Source organism: Apodemus sylvaticus, chromosome 15 (assembly GCF_947179515.1).
Source record: "Apodemus sylvaticus chromosome 15, mApoSyl1.1, whole genome shotgun sequence".
NCBI lineage: Eukaryota > Metazoa > Chordata > Mammalia > Rodentia > Muridae > Apodemus > Apodemus sylvaticus.
This window is the reverse complement of record NC_067486.1, coordinates 40057200-40076740: the sequence shown is the minus strand read 5'-3', so window position 1 is coordinate 40076740 and position 19541 is coordinate 40057200. Positions and strand designations below refer to the sequence as shown.

Sequence of the window (19541 nt, the reverse complement as noted above, 5' to 3'; positions counted from 1 at the left end):
ATATTAATTAGCCCAGAAGCCCTGAATACCCAAGGCACAAGTTGCATAACAAATGACTCCCATGAAGAAGTATGGAAAGGGCCCTGATCCTGGAAAGGATTGATCTAGCATTGGAAGGGTATATAAGGACAGAGAAAAAGGAGGGAGGTGATTGGAGAAGGGATGGAGAGAAGAAGGTTTATGGGACATATGGGGAGGGGGGATCCGGGAAAGGAGAAATCATTTGGAATGTAAACAAAGAATATAGAAAATAAAAATATTAAAAAAATAAAAATAAATAAAAAAATAAAAATGAAGAAATCAAAAAAAAATTGGACTGTAAAAAAAGACTTAAAATAATTTTAAAAAATTAATGCACCAAAAAGAATAGCTTATGAAAATTTCAAGTCAACTAGTTTTCTATTTTAAATATTACATAATATGAAAGCCAAATGTTTTTATGAGTTAATTCCAAATTTTTTCAATCAATATATATTCAATTTATTTATAATATAGCGTGAAACATTACATTACATTCCTTTGCTCATTAATATTCCGTTGTGTAACTGTAGCACATTTTGCTTTTTCTTTCTTCAGTTGAGAGATACTTGAGTTGTTGGGAGATCTTGCAGATGATGTTGGTATATTCTTATAAAACAATTTGTGATTAGATTATATTTCAATTCTATGTATTTATAATACATTTATGGTAAACTATAGAATTATTTTTACTAATTGTGTTTTTGATTTATAATTTCTAGAACAAATTAAATCCAATTGACATTTTATATTAGTTTTATATCATGAAACGTTGCTAAATTCATTCACAAGACTCTCTTTTTTAGTTATAATATTGGGACTTTTATACAAAAATAAATACATTATCAGTATAATTTTTTACTTATTTATTTCCAAATAAAATGGTTTTTGTTTCTCTTTTGACTTTTGTTTAGTTATTAAATCATTTCTGTTTTGTTGGTTATTTGTGTTGTTTTGTGTTGTTTCTTTGCTATATTAGTCACTGCTATAATTCCAACAAAAATAGTAGGGAAATGTTTCCTTGCGCTTTAATTTTAGAAGAGTTTCTAAATAATTAATATAAATTCTTCTTTAAATATTTGGTAGAATTAATTCACCATTTTCAACATCAAAATATGATTTGCAATATTGACCTATAGCAATTATCTCTATTTTGGGGGATCTCTGGGGTGTTCCCCTAACTGATGAATGACTCAAGAGAAGGTACCCCACATCTTGCTCTGATCTGGGTAACATGTGGTTTCTGGAAATAACATTATTCTACATGCAGGACAACTTATATTGACATGGGATTAACACACACACACACACACACACACACACACACACACACATACATACATGAGCATAAATATGTGTGTGTTTATAAAATAGGTCTCCATGTGGGTTTTTCAAACATAGTTTAAATTTGTCATCTCTCCCCCTATATTGTTCTCTCCTCTATACTTCTTCAATAACCTTCTCTATCCAAATATCCTTCCATTATTTCCCATTCCCGTTGGTACAAACTGTGTTCAGCTTTCCTGCCTTCACAAGATTTTCCTTCCCTCACCTCAGTGGCCCCTTAAGTTTGTGTAAAATTTTGGGTACCTTCTGAAATTATTTTTAAGATTGTACAAAAATTGAGATTTCACATGCACACACACACACACACACACACACACATTTCTTGAGATTTTGCAATAATATGCTATAATATTTACAGAGAGTAGATTAAGATGCATCTTTATTTTCAATGGTTGTGTAGCATTTCCATTCAAATGTGCTTGTTTTACAAAAAGAGGAGTTGCACGATCTATGGCTACATTCCAAATGTAAGACATACAATTTTGACTGTGAACTCTCAAGCATGAATTTCAGGGTCCTTGGAGACATATCATTTAAAATATAAATATATATGTATATTATATGTATTTGTAAATATATGGATTATGTGATGAATAAATGACAAACTTTCATTTGCTATTTTCACATGCCAGTTTGTTATACCAGACTGAGTTTCCCTGAGTTTTGCATATGAAGCTTCTACAAAAAATTATGAAAATAACAATGAAATTACATGGCTAATTGCTATAACTGCTTTTGTTACATTTCAATGTTTTTAAACATAAAATAATTAAGTATTGGGTTGTAGGCAATGGCATTGAATAAAGAAGCATGTAGAGCTGTTATACATGTCTGGGCTGTTATGTTTGGACGATCAACAATATTGAATTCTACACTTTAAGCCAATCTAATCCTATTTATCTATTAAACTACAAATGTTTTAGCATTTTAATGGCATTTTTTGATTTGCGTGTATGTGAATCTGTATATCTGTCCATAGAGATAAGCATGGACTTGTCGCAGTATACACAAAGAGGTCAGAAGACAACTCTGGAGAGCTAGCTCTGGCTTCAACCCTACCTTCCTGAAGATAAAGCTTAGGTTACTATTCTTTGGAGGATGGCCTGCCTGTACCCACTGACCATCACCACCCATTAGTACCTTTAAGCTGACTTACATAACTATTGTTTAGCTATATATGCTTAAGATTATATTTATATAAAACTAATTTTAAATTTAAGAGTACTTTAATCATATTCTTCCCCTCCTCTAGGTCCTTTGAGATCTTCACCAATCCCTACCTTTCAACTTTAAGTCATTTCTCAAAAACAGAAACCCATACAATAAAAGACCCCCCAAGACCAAGAAAGTAAAATAAATCCACACCTAAAAAAAGAAATTTCAATCAAAGTGCACACGCACACACACACACACACACACACACCAAAACTATGGACTCCACTTTATGTTGGTCAGCTTCCCATGAATATATCCTGAAACACCCAGAGTCATTCTATTGGAGAGATCTGATTTTCTGCTCCTATCAGATATAAGTGATAGTTCAGTTGTTAACCATTATTTTAGTGGCCAAGGTTTTTATTCATGCACTACTTTTTTAAGTATAGCAAAATAAAATATTAAATAATAAAAAATAAACTATCACATTGTAGTCAGACAAGATAAACCAACAGGAGGAAAAGAGCCCAAGAGAAAACAAAAGAGTGAGAGACCTACCCATTCACAAATTCAGGAATCCCATAACAACACTAAACTGAAAACCACAATAAAAACACAGAGAACCTGGTATCCAGCTGCGCAGGCCCTTTGCACACTGCATCATTTCTAAGTTGATAGGGGCTTTGCTCATACTGGTTTAGAGAGTCTTGGCTTCTTTTTGTCCTGTACACCCTCTGGTTCTCACCCTCTTTCTGCAATCCATCACATGAGGTTCCCTTAGCTCTGAGAGGAGATGTTTGTTGGAGACATCTCATTTAGAGCTGGGTATTCTAAGGTTTCTTACTTTATGAGTAATGTCTTGCTACGTATCTCTGCATTTCTTACCATCTGATTTTGGCTTTCCCAGCAGGTATGTGACAGTTCCGTGAGTAACTTTTATCCTAGCAGATAGGTATTCATTGATTTCAGTAAATGGTTCTCATTATGTATCAGTAAAATTGCCAGTGGCTGCTTATTATTATGGAAACCCATAGAAAATAGCTAATTTATATAAATAAAAATCCTGATTATAATGAAGCACAGTGTTCTTTTTTTTCTTTTTTTTAATTCGATATATTTTTAATTTACATTTTAAATGATTTCCCCTTTTCTGACTCCCCACTCCCTGAAAGTCCCAAAAGCCCGCTTCCCTTCCCCTGTTCCCCCATCCACTCCTTCCCACTTCCCTGTTCTGGCTTTGCCCTATACTGCTGCACTGAGCCTTTCCAGAACCAGGGGCTACTCCTCTATTCTTCTTTGCCATCATTTGATATGTGCATTATGTCTTGAGTATTCCAAGTTTCTAGGCTAATATCCACTTATCAGTGAGAGCATACCATGATTGATCTTTGAAGACTGGGTTACCTCATTTAGTATGATGTTCTCCACCTCCATCCATTTGTCTAAGAATTTCATGAATTCATTGTTTCTAATGGCTGAATAGTACTCCATTGTGTATATATACACATTTTTTGGATCCATTCCTCTGTTGAGGGACACCTGGGTTCTTTCCAGCTTCTGGCTGTTATAAATAGGGCTGCTATGAACATAGCGGAGCATGTATCCTTATTACATGCTGGGGAATCCTCTAGGTATATACCCAGGAGTGGTATAGCAGGGTCCTCCGGAAGTGACGTGCCCAGTTTTCTGAGAAACTGCCAAACTGATTTCCAGAGTGGTTGTAACAATTTGCAACCCCCACCAGCAGTAGAGGAGTGTTCTTCTTTCTTCACATCCTCATCAACACCTCCAGTATCCTGAGTTTTTAATCTTAGCCATTCTGACTGGTTTAAGGTGAAATCTCAGGGTTGTTTTGATTTGCATTTCCCTGATGACTAGTGAAGTTGAGCATTTTTTAAGATGCTTCTCAGCAATCCGAAGTTCTTCAGGTGAAAACTCTTTGTTTAGCTCTGTACCCCATTTTTTAATAGGGTTATTGGGTTCTCTGGGGTCTAACTTCTTGAGTTCTTTGTATATATTGGATATTAGCCCTCTGTCAGATGTAGGGTTGGTGAAGATCTTTTCCCAATTTGTTGGTTGTCGATTTGTTCTTTTGATGGTGTCCTTTGCCTTACAGAAACTTTGTAATTTTATGAGGTCCCATTTTAGCTATGAACAATATAACTAATCATCCCTAGACATACATGAATGGAAATGTATACGCAAGACACTGAACTGAAAGAAGAAACTGTATGCCTTCATACTGAGCTCACAAAATATTCTGAGTAACAGCTCTTTGCTCAAATAACAGACTAGTGACTCATACAGTTAACTTGAGGTTTATTGGGTTTTTTGTTTGTGTCTTGGTCTTGTTTTAAGATAAAGAGAAAAAACAGTTAAAACGTGTGAGAAATATTTATTTCTTTAATAGTCTTCTTAGGGCTCCTATAACCTCTTTGTTCCTCAGACTATAAATAAATGGATTGAGCAATGGGATTATTATTGTGTAAAATAAAGAAAACAGTTGTTCCTTATCTTCAGCTGGCTCAGACCCAGGAAGGATATAGATGAGGAAGAGGGTGCCATAGAACAGAGAGACAGAGAGCAGGTGGGCGCTGCAGGTGGAGAAGGCTTTGCTTCTGCCCTTCTCAGACTTCTTTCTCAGAATGGCAAAGAGCACACGGGTATAGGAGACTACAATGTTTGCAAGTGTGAGAGCTTGTATAAAGACTGAGCAGATAAAAACCACAACCATGTTAATTGAAGGATCTGTGCAAGAAATTGTGAATAATTGTACAATTTCACAGTAGAAATAGTCTATAACATTGGACCTGCAGAACGTTAATCTAATTAGCAAACCCACGTGAATTGTTGAATTTAGAACACCTATAAAATATGTAACTGCTATAAACTGAGTACAGAGTATGTTGGACATCACCACTGGATAAAGGAGTGGATTGCATATGGCCACATAGCGGTCATAGGCCATCACTAGCAAGAGGAAGCATTCTGTGGTTGCACTGGAACAAAAAAAGTAAAACTGGGTGAAGCACTCAATCAGGGATATCTCATGATCCGTAGATAAAAAGTTGACAAGCATCTTGGGGGTCACAGAGGATGAAGTGCATGCGTCAGCGAAGGCCAAGCTGCTGAGGAAGAAGTACATGGGGGTGTGGAGGTGAGGGTCCTTCCAGATGAGAGCAATCAGTCCAAGGTTGCCCACCATGGTGATGAGGTAGATGATGAGGAAAACCAGGAGGAGTGGAACCTGCAACTCGGGGCGCTCAGTGAGTCCTATGAGGACAAACTCAGTCACCAGAGTCTGATTTCTTTCCAGCATATCTGACGTGGACAGTCGTTAAGATGAAGCAGTGAGAAACAACTGAACTGAATTGTAGAATTAGGAGACATTTGTGTTACTAATACATTCCTGTGAAACACTTCTCTACTAGGTTTAAACATTTTCCTTCATTTCATTACTCAAATATTCACTCTTAGATTCTTATAAAGAAAAAGAAATGCAAAGTGAAATGTAATTTTAATGCAGATACTTTACATTAAAGGATAGCAAGGTTATATAAACCTACAAACATTCATCTTAAAGTTCATATGAAACATTCGTTTCCATTCCTAAGGATAATATGAGTAAGAGCAATCAAGTGTACTTAATAGACAGCTAACTATGTTTAAGGCTCAATGAACCAATATAAATTTTCAATCCAGTTTGAATGTCTGAAACTTCCAGCTGTAGGTCTGGAAATAATAAAGTAGGCTTCGCCCTCACAAAGAACACATAAGAAAAATTTAAAAAGTATTTTAATGTATATATGAAATTAATTTAAAGGTATTTGCCTATATTCTGACCATGGTAAAATAAAATAGAAATAGCATATGATTCATACACACATAAGCATATATATATATATCCCTTTTCATACATAACATCAGCAGAAATGAAAATATGTAAAATATCCACTACATATGGAGATGAAAAAATGGTGTTTTCATATACAGTAATGGAATTGCTGTTTTTTTCTAAAACAATTTTATAAAATGTTATTTTAAATTCATGTACCACTGACATTGTCTCCTATTTATATATACTATAAATAAAAACAGTAACTACACAAGGATTGATATTTCTGTATCCATTTCTGTCTGTTTCTCTCTGTGTGTCTCTCTCTCTGTCTATCTCTGTCTCTGTCTGTCTGTCTGTCTGTCTCTCTCTCTCTGTGTGTGTGTGTGTGTGTGTGTTTCTGTGATATGCAATTAATTATTTATCACTATTGGAAGGTCACATATATCCACAATGAATTAAGAGAAAATATGGCACATTCATAATATGTTCTAAAATTCAACAATGAAAGAAGAAATAACAGCTACAGTGAAGATAGCCAGAAAGCTTCAAGTCTATGGAAATACATACCAACAAATAATTATGATCTTGTTGTTGTCACAGAGCCTATAACTTTGCAAAAAAAAAAAAACCAAGCATTTTAAAATACTTTTACATGTTGATAAGGGATGCTAAATGCACTATAATGTTTTAGGGGAGTTAGACGTTTGTTGTTTCTTCATTTTGTTTCATGTTATTTGTTTTTGTTTTGTTTTGTTTTGTTTTGTTTTGTGAAGAAGACCCAGTAATGAAAAACAAGAGTGAAGAACATACAATTACTAAATTCAAGTGAGCTTGCCAGGAGAGACTCCAAAGAAGCCTTAGTCATATCACAAGCTATAAAATAATAGATACGCATGCATGTGTGTATATATTACTATATATTATATACAGATATTAGAAAGAATGACCTTTAGTTGTTAATAGTGGGCAGTAGATGCAGAAAAAATGGTTATTTGCTGCAGCTGTCTATTATAGGTAGCATTTCCACACTGAAAATCCCAAGATAAAGCTAAGTGGTTTTCTTCTTCAATTTTGCAAATATAACTCAGTCAGAAATAACCTCAGGAAATAAGCAGATTTTCTTACCAGTAGGCCTAGTGTATATAAAATGACTAATCCTTCAGTCATTTAATACAGTCATGATAGGTGACACCAAACCATAAAATTATTTTCATTGCCTCTTCATAACTGTGGTCTTGCTCCTGCGTTGTATCATAATGTAAATATCTGTGTTTTCCAATGCTTTTAGGCAACCCTCATGAAAAGGCCACAGGTTGAGAAGTCCCTGGGTTAGACATTTTCAGTGATGAAAACTCTTGAGCATAAAGAGTATATATGTCCTAAAACTTACCCTTAATTTCTAACCTAAAATTTCTTGTTAGATTAGCAAAATAATGAAAGTTCACATTTGTCCAGCAATGTTTGATAAAGCTTATTCCTGTGTTCTTTATTTAAGACCCTGTTGTGAAAAGACACTTAATGTAAACCTGAATTGAGACATTTTTCATGCTTGGTATACAATTTCTGAAAGAATGTCATGTTTTCTGATGAATACCTTTAAGAAAAAATAAATGCAAGAATATGTGTTATCTTTCTGTAGGTGAAAAGAACAAATAATTTGATACTTTTTATTTAATAACAAAAGATTTAGATACTTAATAATTAAACTCTTAATACTGAAAAACAATAAAATTTTAGTTACAGTAATGCAAAACCTATGTTCATCTGATTCTGAAATGTCAACTCTAAGAATAAATACCAGCATAGAGAATGAACATCAGCTTTTCTTTTATCCCTGAAAATGATAGAATGAGAGCAATCTGTAATTCTTATTTTTAAATATCTGCAAGAACTCTATCATGCAAAAGAGTATCAAATGCTGATTAAAATTACAGCTTATTCTATATATAACCTCTAAGACCCAAAATTTTCCATATCTTCACATTGTTGATATTCTCTATTTCAGGACACACAGAATAAATTTGAAGAAAATACTAATTAGCCTTATGAATTTGGATATATAGATAAATGTATATATATGAAAATTAATATTCAAGGTTTCACCTTTCTATTAATTAATTCAACCTTCCTAACAGTTCTGTCCCACTGTGAGTTTTTAATGGAGCCATCAGCAAGGGAGCATCAATTTCTATGCCTTGGGCAATTTGGGAGTTGGTTGTTGTTATTTTTCTCTATCAGAAGAAAATTCAACTTCATAACAGTGAAAATTAGGAAAATATCTGCCCTCTCACCAAGTTCCAGCAGAACATTGAAAAACCAGAACTTGCTCATTTCTGGAAGTACCATGCACAGTACATAATGGAACAGTGTTATTTGTTTGCAGATTTTCCTCAAAACCTCCAAACTGGAGCTGAATAGTGTTTTTCATTCAACTACAATGAGCCAACACTTTAAATAAATAATGTCAAAATTCCCCTGAATATTTCCAAGAGGATGATGTCTACTGGGCATTGCCTACAATCATTAAACTATCCACACAAAGTTACAATTAGCGGTTATGCATTGTGTACTCAGATGCTCTGTAGGGCTTTGTTTTGAAGTTAGGTTGAGCAGTGTTTAGAGTGAGTTTAGTCTCTTTCCTGTTATTTTCCCATAATTTTTCACAATCTAAATTACCTAATTAACTTTATTTACATGTGAAGATCCCAAAGGCATTTGACATTTAACAAGTTCAAATATAAAGTCTTTTTCTACCCCATTCCTGAACCTGATTTTTCTCCAATATTCTTCTTTGATCAACTCTTCTAGATTTTATAAACTGAAGATTATTTTGCATCCATAGATTTCTTTGGTTCTCCTCTATGAAGCTCAAACCTTAACTCAGAAATTATTCAATACATGCTTCGAGTTCTATAATTTTCCTGGCCATTCTATCTTAGAACAGAGCCATCAAATTCAATTTCCACACTGACTTAAAATTGATCCTCATAAAATAAATTATTACCTTTCACTACCACTCCAAATACAAATGCACCTCTTAGGATTTATGATTTTCATTGTTTGTAATATAACAGCTAATAGTCTTTTTTTTCTTTTAATGCTTTATTGTAGAAAAGTAAGGGGAAGGAAAAGAGATAGAAAAGTAAAGAAAGAAAGAAGAGACAGAGGGGTGAGAGCTGGTCATGGCCATATGGAAAGAGGGGGTAGAGAATGGAGAGTGAGGGGGAGCATGGAGTAAGAGAGTAAGAAAAGAAAAGAGGACAAGAGAGTGTGGGCAAGAACAACAGCTACTATTCTTAATTACTCTAGACCCCATGCTGAGACATAGGCACAATAACTATACAGAGTTAAACAGGTGTTGTGTGCATGTCTGTATACCATTTTACAATAACAGTAATTACATCACAGTTCTTCCATAATGTCTTAGTGAGTTGTAAAAGAAGACCAGTCCAGAAGGACACACTTGACATGTTTTGCACATGAAATGAGTATTGACTAAAACCTTACCTAACGTATGTTACTCTAATTTCAAAACTAAACAATTTGACCACATTAAAGTGTAAAGGAAGGCCATATTTGTAAAAAGCAAAAACATGAATACTAATCCGATGTTAGGTTTTTTTCTATAGCCTCTTCTCTACCTTTACCTGGTATCCTGTTTCTCACTTATACTCTCAACCCCTCTTCAAAAGAAAAAAATCCAGTTTCCAGCCATACATAGAAGTTCAAAATGCCAAATCCCCAGTAAATCTATCCTCTCAAAATATCTGAGTGGTAGCAATTCTTTGTTTAAATACAAAGTACATGGCACCTGCCATGCTGGTCATCATTGTGGTTCATAGTTGTTCAAGAGAGCTATTGATTGCTTCTCTACCTTAGAAATCCCAAAGCATATTAAAGTACTATAAAAAATACCTACTCCTCAGGGAAGGACCCTTTGAATCAAATTCATTTCAATTCCTTTGTGTCCTATGTCCCAAGGGTATGGTGCAACAATAGGAATGTACTTTTAATTAATTTCTGAGAGGCAATAAAGGGCAGCATAAATAGCCTATATTGTTTTGGAATCTCTTAGAGTGACCTGACAACTAGAAAGGGTGATTCTCACTTCTAAGGTCATGGATCTTAGAGGAGAACCAATTACTGTCTCTTTCCTAAACCAGAATAATTCCTAACTACACTCTAAATACCGATTGTTATACCAACGATAAGTGCATCTTCTTTGCCTTATCAAATAAGCTTTTTTTTTTCAATAGATGGAGGCTATTACAAAAATCCTTAACTGGTCAGAATGAAGGGGAAAATGTCTGAGTTGTCCAACAGATATTTTACAACACAACTCCTACACTTAAGACTTGGGGAACATCACCAAAGAAGGAATAAAAGGATTATAAGACTAAAACCCCAGGAATTCTGCTGTGGTACTTTTGTCTTCTAGATATGACATGGAAGACACACTTTTGAAATCTCAACATAAACAAGTCCTGACTGATGAAAACACCAGTTGACTTGCCAAAAAGAATGGATTTCATGAAGCCCCACACCTAGATGAAGGTGTTCTGGTAATTAATAAGTGCTGAAAGAGGAGACCCCGCTATACCACTCCTAGGCATATACCCAGACGATTCCCCCACATGTAATAAGGATACAAGTCCAGCATACTCTTCTTAAAGTTCAACTGATAGGCACATTAAAGATAGAGTAGCTAAGAAATTGAAAAACACCAAACCCAGGTCATGTATAAAATTTTAAGTCAATATCACAACATTCCATCATTTGGTGAATGAGAGTTTATACATGATTTTGGGCATAAGATATGCTTCATATATTCCAACCCTTTAATAGCAGACAATGCCAGTAATTTATAAATTATAATAATAATATTATAATTTATAAATTATAATATTATTTATAAATTTTTAAATTATTTATAAATTATAATTTTTATAAATCCATAAATATAAATTATTTATAAGTTATTTATAAATTATAATAATAATATTATAATTTATTATTAAATTTATTATTATTTATTATAAATTTATTATATAATTTATTATTAAATTATTATAAATTTATAAATTTATAAATTATTTATAAATTATTTATAAATAATAATATTATAATTTATAAATCATAATATAATTTATAAATTATAATATAATTTATAAATTATAATAATAACATTATAATATTATCTCTCTTAGTTCATTTCCAAAGAAGAATGTAAATATGAGTCATGAAAAACTGAATATATTGGTTCAAATTTTTTAAAGTTTTGTAAATACTCATAGTACATGTTTAAAATCTTTTTACAGCATCTGATTCCGTTTCTTCTCAATTTTCTTTTTTCTTTTACTTTTAAAACTACAATAAAATCCTATCAGTTCTCTCCCCTCCTCCCTCTGAACTGTCCTATAAACCTTCCTTGTTCTGAGTCAAATCCATGCCCTCTATTTTCATTAATTGATATTAACAGCAAAGGTTATATAATAACCATGCCCAGCATTTCTTTTCTTTTTTTAAAAATTGGTCATTTTTCTTTATTTACATTTCAAATGTTTTCCTCTTTCCATGTCTCCACTTTGGAAACTCCCTATCCCATCCTTCCTCCCCCTGCCTCTATGAGTGTGCTCCCCCACACACCTACCAGCTCCCTTCTTTCTTCCCTGCCATTCCCCTATACATTTGGTTGAAAGTAGATTTTATCCAATGTTAGAAATGCTTCTCCAGCTTGTTTCTTGAGACCATTTGCTTGGACAGTTGTTTTCTAGTCCTTTACTCTAAGGTAGTGTTTGTCTTTGACACTGAGGTGTGTTTCCTGTATGCAGCAAAATGGTGGGTCCTGTTTAAGTATCCATTCTCTTAGTCTATGTCTTTTTTGGGGGGAATTGAGTCCACTAATATTAAGAGATTAAAGAATAGTTATTGTTGCTTCCTATTATTTTTGATGTTATTTTTATGTTTGTGTGGTTATCTTCTTTTGGGTTTGTTGAAAGAAGATGCCTTTCTTGCTTTTCCTAGGGTGTAGTTTCTTTCCTTGTGGTGGCATTTTCCCTCTATTATTGTACATAGGGTTGTATTTGTGGAAATATATTGTATAAATTTGTTTTTTGTCACGAATTATCTTGGTTTCTCCATCTATGGTAATTGAGAGCTTTGCTGGGTATAGTAGTCTGGACTGACATTTGTGTTCTCTTAGAGTCTGCATGAAATCTGCCCAGGATCTTCTAGCTTTCATGGTCTCTGGTGAGAAGTCTGGTGTAATTCTGGTAGATCTGCCTTTATAAGTTATGTGACCTATTCCCTTACTGCTTTGAATATTCTACTTTGTTTTATATATTTGTGTTTTGACTATTATGTGATGGGAGGAGTTTCTTTTCTGGACCAATTTATTTGGAGTTCTATAGGCTTCTTGTATGTTCATGGCCATCTCTTTCTTTAGGTTAGGAAAGTTTTCTTCTATAATTTTGTTGAATATATTTACTGATCCTTTAAGTTGGGAATCTCCACTCTCTTCAGACCTATTATCCTTAGGATTGTTCTTATTGTATCCTGTATTTTCTGGGTGTTTTGGGTTTGCTGCTTTTTACATTTTGCATTTTCTTTGATTGTTGTGCCAATGTTTTCTATGGTATCTTCTTTATCTTAGAGTCCATCTCTTGTATTCTATTGGTTATGCTTGCATATATGACTCCTGATTTCTTCCCTAGATTTTCTATCCCCCGTGTTGTCTCCATTTGTAATTTCTTTATTGTTTCTATTTCCATTTTAAGAGCCTGGATGGTTTGCTCAGTTCCTTTATCTGTTTGGTTGTGCTTTCCTGTAATTCTTTAAGGGATTTTTGTGTTTCCTCTTTAAGGTCTTCTACATGGTTACCTGTGTTCTTTTGTATTTTTTTAAGGGAATTATTTATGTCCTTCTTAAAGTCCTCTATCATCATCATGAAATGTGATTTTTAAATCAGACTCTTGTGTTTCTGACATGTTGGGGTAACCAGGGCTTGCTCTGGTAGGAGAACTGGGTTCTGATGATGCCAAGTAGCCTTGGTTTCTGTTGGTAGGGTTCTTGCCTGCCTTTTGACATCTGATTATCTCTGATGTTAACTGATCTTGCTGTCGCTGTCAATGGCTTGTACCTCCTGCCAGCCTATGTGTCACTACTCCTCGGAGACCAGTTCTATCAAGCAGTAATTTAGGTATGGAGAGCTGTGGTACAGGGTAAGTTTCAGACAGAAACCAAAAGGAACCGGTCCCTGGCTGATCCTTGGTTCCTGTGTCCTAATGACTCTGGGAGGGTCCTTCTTAGGTCAGGAATTTGAAGAGATGTGGTAGTCTTACCTGTGCTCACAGGCTTGTCCTGGAAGTCCAGCTCTCGTCTGGAAGTATTTGTATATGTAGCTCTGCGGCACAGGATCAGATCCAGGCACAGATGTAATTCAGAAGACTCCTGTCCCATGTAGCTCCTCGGTTCCTGTATCCTGAGGGTTGTGGGCAGATTCCTCTAAACAACAGTGATGGTCTTACCTCAATGTTGGTATATTCTTATGAAATTATTTTTGATTAGATAATATTTTATTTATATGGATTTATTATAAATTTATTGTAAATTATAGAATTTTTTTAATAATCATGTTTTTGATTTTTAGTTTCAAGAACAAAAAAATCCAACTGACATTTTATATTAGTTTTATATCATGAAACATTGCTAAATTAATAGACTCTCCTTTTTACATTTTATGTGAGGACTTTTATACAAAAATAAGTACATTATCGGTATTATTTTTTAGTTATTTCTTTCCAAATAAAATGACATTCATTTCTCTTTGAATTTTATTTGTTTAGTTATGAAATCATTGAGTTTTGTTGCTTAGGTGTGATATTTTGTTTTGTTTCTTTGCTCTATTAATCATGGCTATAATCCCAGTAAAATGGTAGGGAAATATTTCCTTGACCTTTAATTGTAGAAGAGTTTACAAACAATTAATATAACTTCTTTAAATATTTGGTATAATTCACCATTTTAAATATCAAAATCTGATATTGAAATTGTAATATTGACCAATAGCAATTATGTCTATTTTGGGGGAATCTCTGGGGTGTATCCCTAACCAATGAATGATTCAAGAGGACTTACCACTCATCTTGCTCTGATCTTTTAACATGGGTAAAATATGGTTTCTGGAAATAACATTATCCTACATGCAGGACAACCCACGTTGTCATGGAATTAACTCATACACACACATACACACATACATATAAACAAACAAAAATAAGCTTAAATACATGTATATTTGTAAAATAGGTTACCATGTGTTTTTTTTCAAACACATTTTATATTAGTTATCTCTCTCCCCATATTGTTCTCTCCTCTATATTCCTTCCATAACCTTCTCTACCCAAATATCTCTCCATTATTTCCCATTTCCTTTGAATACAGCCTGTGTTCAACTCTACTGACTCCACAAGTTCTTTTTTCCCCTCACCACAGTGGCCCCTTAAGTTTGTGTTAAACTTGGGGTACCTACTGAGATTATTCTTAAGACTGCATAAAAATTGAGTTTTTACACACACACACACACACACACGCACACACACACACATTTCTTACGATTTTACAATAATATGCTATAATATTTATAGGGAGTAGATTAAGATGCATCTTTATTTTCAATTTGTCTAGCATTTCCCTTCAAATCAAAGAATCTACTTGTTTTACAAAAAAGAGGAGATGTACCATCTATGGCCACATTCCAAATGTAAGACATAGAATATTTCCTGTAAATTTTCAAGCATGAATTTCTCAGTCCTTGGGGACATAATCATTTAAAATATAAATATATATTGCAATTATATATAATATATATAAATGCATATTATATATGGATTATATTGATGAATAAATAGCAAATTTTATGTTTCCTATTTTCACATGCAAGTTTTCTAAACCAAATTTAGTTTCTCTGAATTTTGTATGTGAAGCTACTACAAAAATTTATAAAAATCACAATGAAATTACATGGCTAATAACTACAAATGCTTTTGTTCAATTTTGATGTTTTTAAACTTAAAATTGTTAAGTATTGGGTTGTAGGCAATGGTATTGACAAAAGAAGCATGTAGAACTTTTGCATTTATGTGAATCTGTGCATGTGTTCGTAGAGATAAGCATGGACTTGCTGCAGAATACACAAAGAAGTCAGAAGACAACTCTGGGGAGCTAGCTCTGGCTTCAACCCTACCTTCCTGAAGATAAAGCATAGGTTACTATTCTTTGGAGGATGGCCTGCCTGTACCCACTGAGCCATCACCACCCATTAGTACCTGTAAGCTGACTTACATCAGTATTGTTTAGCTATATATGCTTAAGATTATATTTATATAAAACTAATTTTAAATTTAAAAGTACTTTGATCATATTATTCCCCTCCTCTAGGACCTTTGAGATCTTCACCAATCCCTTCCTTTCAACTTTAAGTCTTTTCTCAAAACTAAACAGAAACCCATACAATAAAAGACCACCAGACAAAGATAGTGAAATAAATCCACACCTAAAAAAAGAAATTTTAATCATAGTGCACACACACACACACACACACACACACCAAAACTAGGGACTCCACATTTGCTTGGTCAGCTACTCATGAACATATCCTGAAAAACCTAGGGTCATTCAATTGGAAAGAAGTGATTTTCCCCTCACATCAAATATAAGTGACAATTTAGTTGTTAACTTTTATTTTAGTGGCCAGGTTTTTATTCATGCATTCCTTTTTTAACTATATCAAAATAAAATATAAAATAATAAAACAAAAACTATCACAAAATAAAATATAAAATAATAAAACAAAAACATTCTGATTAACCAAGAGAAGGGAAAGAGCCCAAGAGAAGGCAAAAGAGTGAGAGACCTACCCATTCACAAATTCAGGAATCCCATAAAAACACTAAACTGGAAACCACAATAAAATCACTGAGCACCTGGTGCCAGTGTGTAGGCCCTTTGCACACTGCGTCATTTCTAAGTTGATAGGTGCTTTGCTCATACTGCCTTAGAGAGTCTTGGCTTCTTTTTGTCCTCTACACCCTCTGGTTCTCACCCTCTTTCTGCATCCCATCACATGGGGATCCCTTAGCTCTGAGGGGAGATGTTTGTTGGAGATATTTCACTTAATCCGAGTATTCTAAGGTTTTTTACTTTTTCAGTAATGTCTGGTTATGGATCTCTGTATTTCTTACGATCTGATTTTGGCTCTCTGAGCAGGTATGTGATAGTTCAGTGATTAACTTTTATCCTAGCAGAGAGGTAGGTATTCATTTATTTCAGTTCATGTTCCTTATTATTTCTCATTAATATTGCCAGTGGCTGCTTATTATTATAGAAATCCATAAAAATAGGTAATTTACATAAATAAAAATCCTAATGTATAATAAAGCACAATGTTACTAAACAATATAGCTATAGAAAATGGTAACTAATCATCCCTAGAGGTACATGCAAGGAAATGTATACAAAAGGCACTGAACTGAAAGAAGAAACTGTCTGGTTTCATACTGAGTTCACAGAATATTCTGAGCAACAGCTCTTTGCTCAAAGGACAGAGTATTGATTGATACAGTAAACTTGATATTTGTTGGGTTCTTTTATTTGTGTCTTTGTTTTGTTTTAAGATAAAGAGAATAAAATACTTATAATGTGTTAGAAATGTTTATTTCTTTATTAGTCTTCTTAGGGCTCCTATAACCTCTTTGTTCCTCAGACTATAAATAAATGGATTGAGCAATGGAATTATTATTGTGTAAAATAAAGAAAACAGTTGTTCCTTATCTTTAGCTGTCTCTGACCCAGGAAGGATATAGATGAGGAAGAGGGTGCCATAGAACAGAGAGACAGAGAGGAGGTGAGCACTGCAAGTGGAGAAGGCTTTGCTCCTGCCCTTCTCAGACTTCTTTCTCAGAATGGCAAAGAGCACACGGGTATAGGAGACTACAATATTTGCAAATGTGAAGGCTTGTATAAAGATTGAACAGATAAAAACCACAAGCACGTTAATTGAAGGATCTGTGCAAGAAATTGTGAGTAATTGTACAATTTCACAGTAGAAATAGTCTATAACATTGGACCTGCAGAACGTTAATCTAATTAGCAAACCCACGTGAATTGTTGAATTCAGAACACCTATAAAATATGTAACTGCTATAAACTGAGTACAGAGTTTGTTGGACATCACCACTGGATAAAGGAGTGGATTGCATATGGCCACATAGCGGTCATAGGCCATCACTAGCAAGAGGAAACATTCTGTGGTTGCACTGGAACAAAAAAAGTAAAACTGGGTGAAGCACTCAATCAGGGATATCTCATGATCCGTAGATAAAAAATTGACAAGCATCTTGGGGGTCACAGAGGATGAAGTGCATGCGTCAGCGAAGGCCAAGCTGCTGAGGAAGAAGTACATGGGGGTGTGGAGGTGAGGGTCCTTCCAGATGAGAGAAATCAGTCCAAGGTTGCCCACCATGGTGATGAGGTAGATGATGAGGAAAACCAGGAAGAGTGGAACCTGCAACTCGGGACGCTCTGTGAGTCCTGTGAGGACAAACTCGGTCACCAGAGTCTGATTTCTTTCCAGCATATCTGACGTGGACAGTCGTTAAGATGAAGCAGTGAGAAACAACTGAACTGAATTGTAGAATTAGGAGACATTTGTGTTATTAATACATTCCTCTGAAACACTTCTCTACTAGGTTTAAACATTTTCCTTCATTTCTTTACTCAAATATTCACTGTAATGTTCTTATAAAGAAAAAGAAATACAAAGTGAAATGTTTATATAATGCAGGGACTTTACTTTTCAGTCCAGGAAGGTTATATAAACCTAAAAACATTCATCTTAAAGTTCATATGAAAAATGAGTTTCCAATTCTAAGAATATGAGTAAGCAGTCAAACATACTTAATACATAGTTAACTATGTTAAAGGCTTAATGAACAAAACATTAGAACAAGATAGTAAGTATGAGAGCATGGAGAGATAAAAACAGATTCTGGTCTGTAGAAGATGTGAACCAATATAAACATTCAATCTAACTTAAAAGAAATAGCTGAAATTTCCAACCCTATGTCTGGAAATAATAAACTAGGCTTCGCCCTCACAAAGAATATTTAAGAACTTTTTAAAAATATTTTAATGTATATATAAAATTAATATAAAGATTAATATCTTTATTCTAACCATGGTAAAATAAAATAAAAATAGCATATAATACATACATACATAAACACATATATCTCTTTTCATGTAAAACATCAGCAGAAATTAAAATATATAAAATATCCACTATATATGGGGATGAAAAATGGTGTTTTTGAATATGGAAATAGAATTGCCAATTTTTCTAAAATATCATTTTAAATGCAATTACCTCTGATATAGTCCTCTATTTATATAGACTATAAATAAAACTGTAACTACACAAGAACTGATATCTCTGTCTCAATTTCTGTCTGTTTCTCTCTCTCTCTCTCTCTCTCTCTCTCTTTTTCTCTCTCTCTCTGTATGTGTATGTTGTATGTAATAAATTATTTCTTGAAATTAGAACGACATACATATCCACAATGAAGTATTAAGAGAAAATATGGCACATCCATAATATGTACTAAAATTCAACAATGAAAGAATATATAACAACTACATTGGAGATAGCCAGAAAGCATCAAATCTACAGAGATACATACAGACAACTGCAAATAATTATGATCTTATTGGTGTCACACAACAAATAACTTCGTGTAAAAACAAGCATTGTAACATACTTTTACAGGCTAATAAGGAATTCTAAATACACTATCATATTTTAAGGGAGTGAACTTTTTTTGTTTCTTCATTTTGTTTTGTGTTGTTTCAGTTTTGTGCTGTTTTGTTTTCTGCTTTGTTTTCTGCTTTGTTTTGTGTTTTGTTGTTTTGCTTTTTATAGAGACACAAAAAAGAAAGAGCAGAGTGAAGAACACACAAGTACTAAATTCAAGCGAGTATTCCAGGAAAGAATTCAAAGAAGCCTTCGTCATAACACAAGCAATAAAATAGCAGATATGTATGCATGTGCATTAGCATATATCACATACAGATATCTGATGGCCTTTACTTGTTAATAGTGTGGAATAGAGGCAGAAACAAGAAATGG

At 33.8% G+C, this 19541-nt stretch overlaps 2 protein-coding genes across 2 annotated transcripts; both read right to left on the bottom strand.

Annotated features, from left to right (window-relative positions):
- Window positions 1-4915: 4915 nt before the first annotated feature.
- LOC127665989 (olfactory receptor 5AC1-like) lies at window positions 4916-5839 on the bottom strand. The gene has a single exon (XM_052158654.1). The coding sequence runs from the start codon at window positions 5837-5839 to the stop codon at window positions 4916-4918; it is 924 nt and encodes a 307-aa protein (XP_052014614.1).
- An 11230-nt stretch (window positions 5840-17069) lies between these two features.
- On the bottom strand, window positions 17070-17993 carry LOC127665924 (olfactory receptor 5AC1-like). The gene has a single exon (XM_052158548.1). It carries the CDS (start codon window positions 17991-17993, stop codon window positions 17070-17072), a length of 924 nt encoding a protein of 307 aa, XP_052014508.1.
- Between the last annotated feature and the right edge of the window lie 1548 nt (window positions 17994-19541).

Excerpts from the sequence above, each read along its gene's own strand:
- LOC127665924 (XM_052158548.1), bottom strand. The coding sequence starts at position 17,993 with ATGCTGGAAAGAAATCAGACTCTGGTGACCGAGTTTGTCCTCACAGGA.
- LOC127665989 (XM_052158654.1), bottom strand. The coding sequence starts at position 5,839 with ATGCTGGAAAGAAATCAGACTCTGGTGACTGAGTTTGTCCTCATAGGA.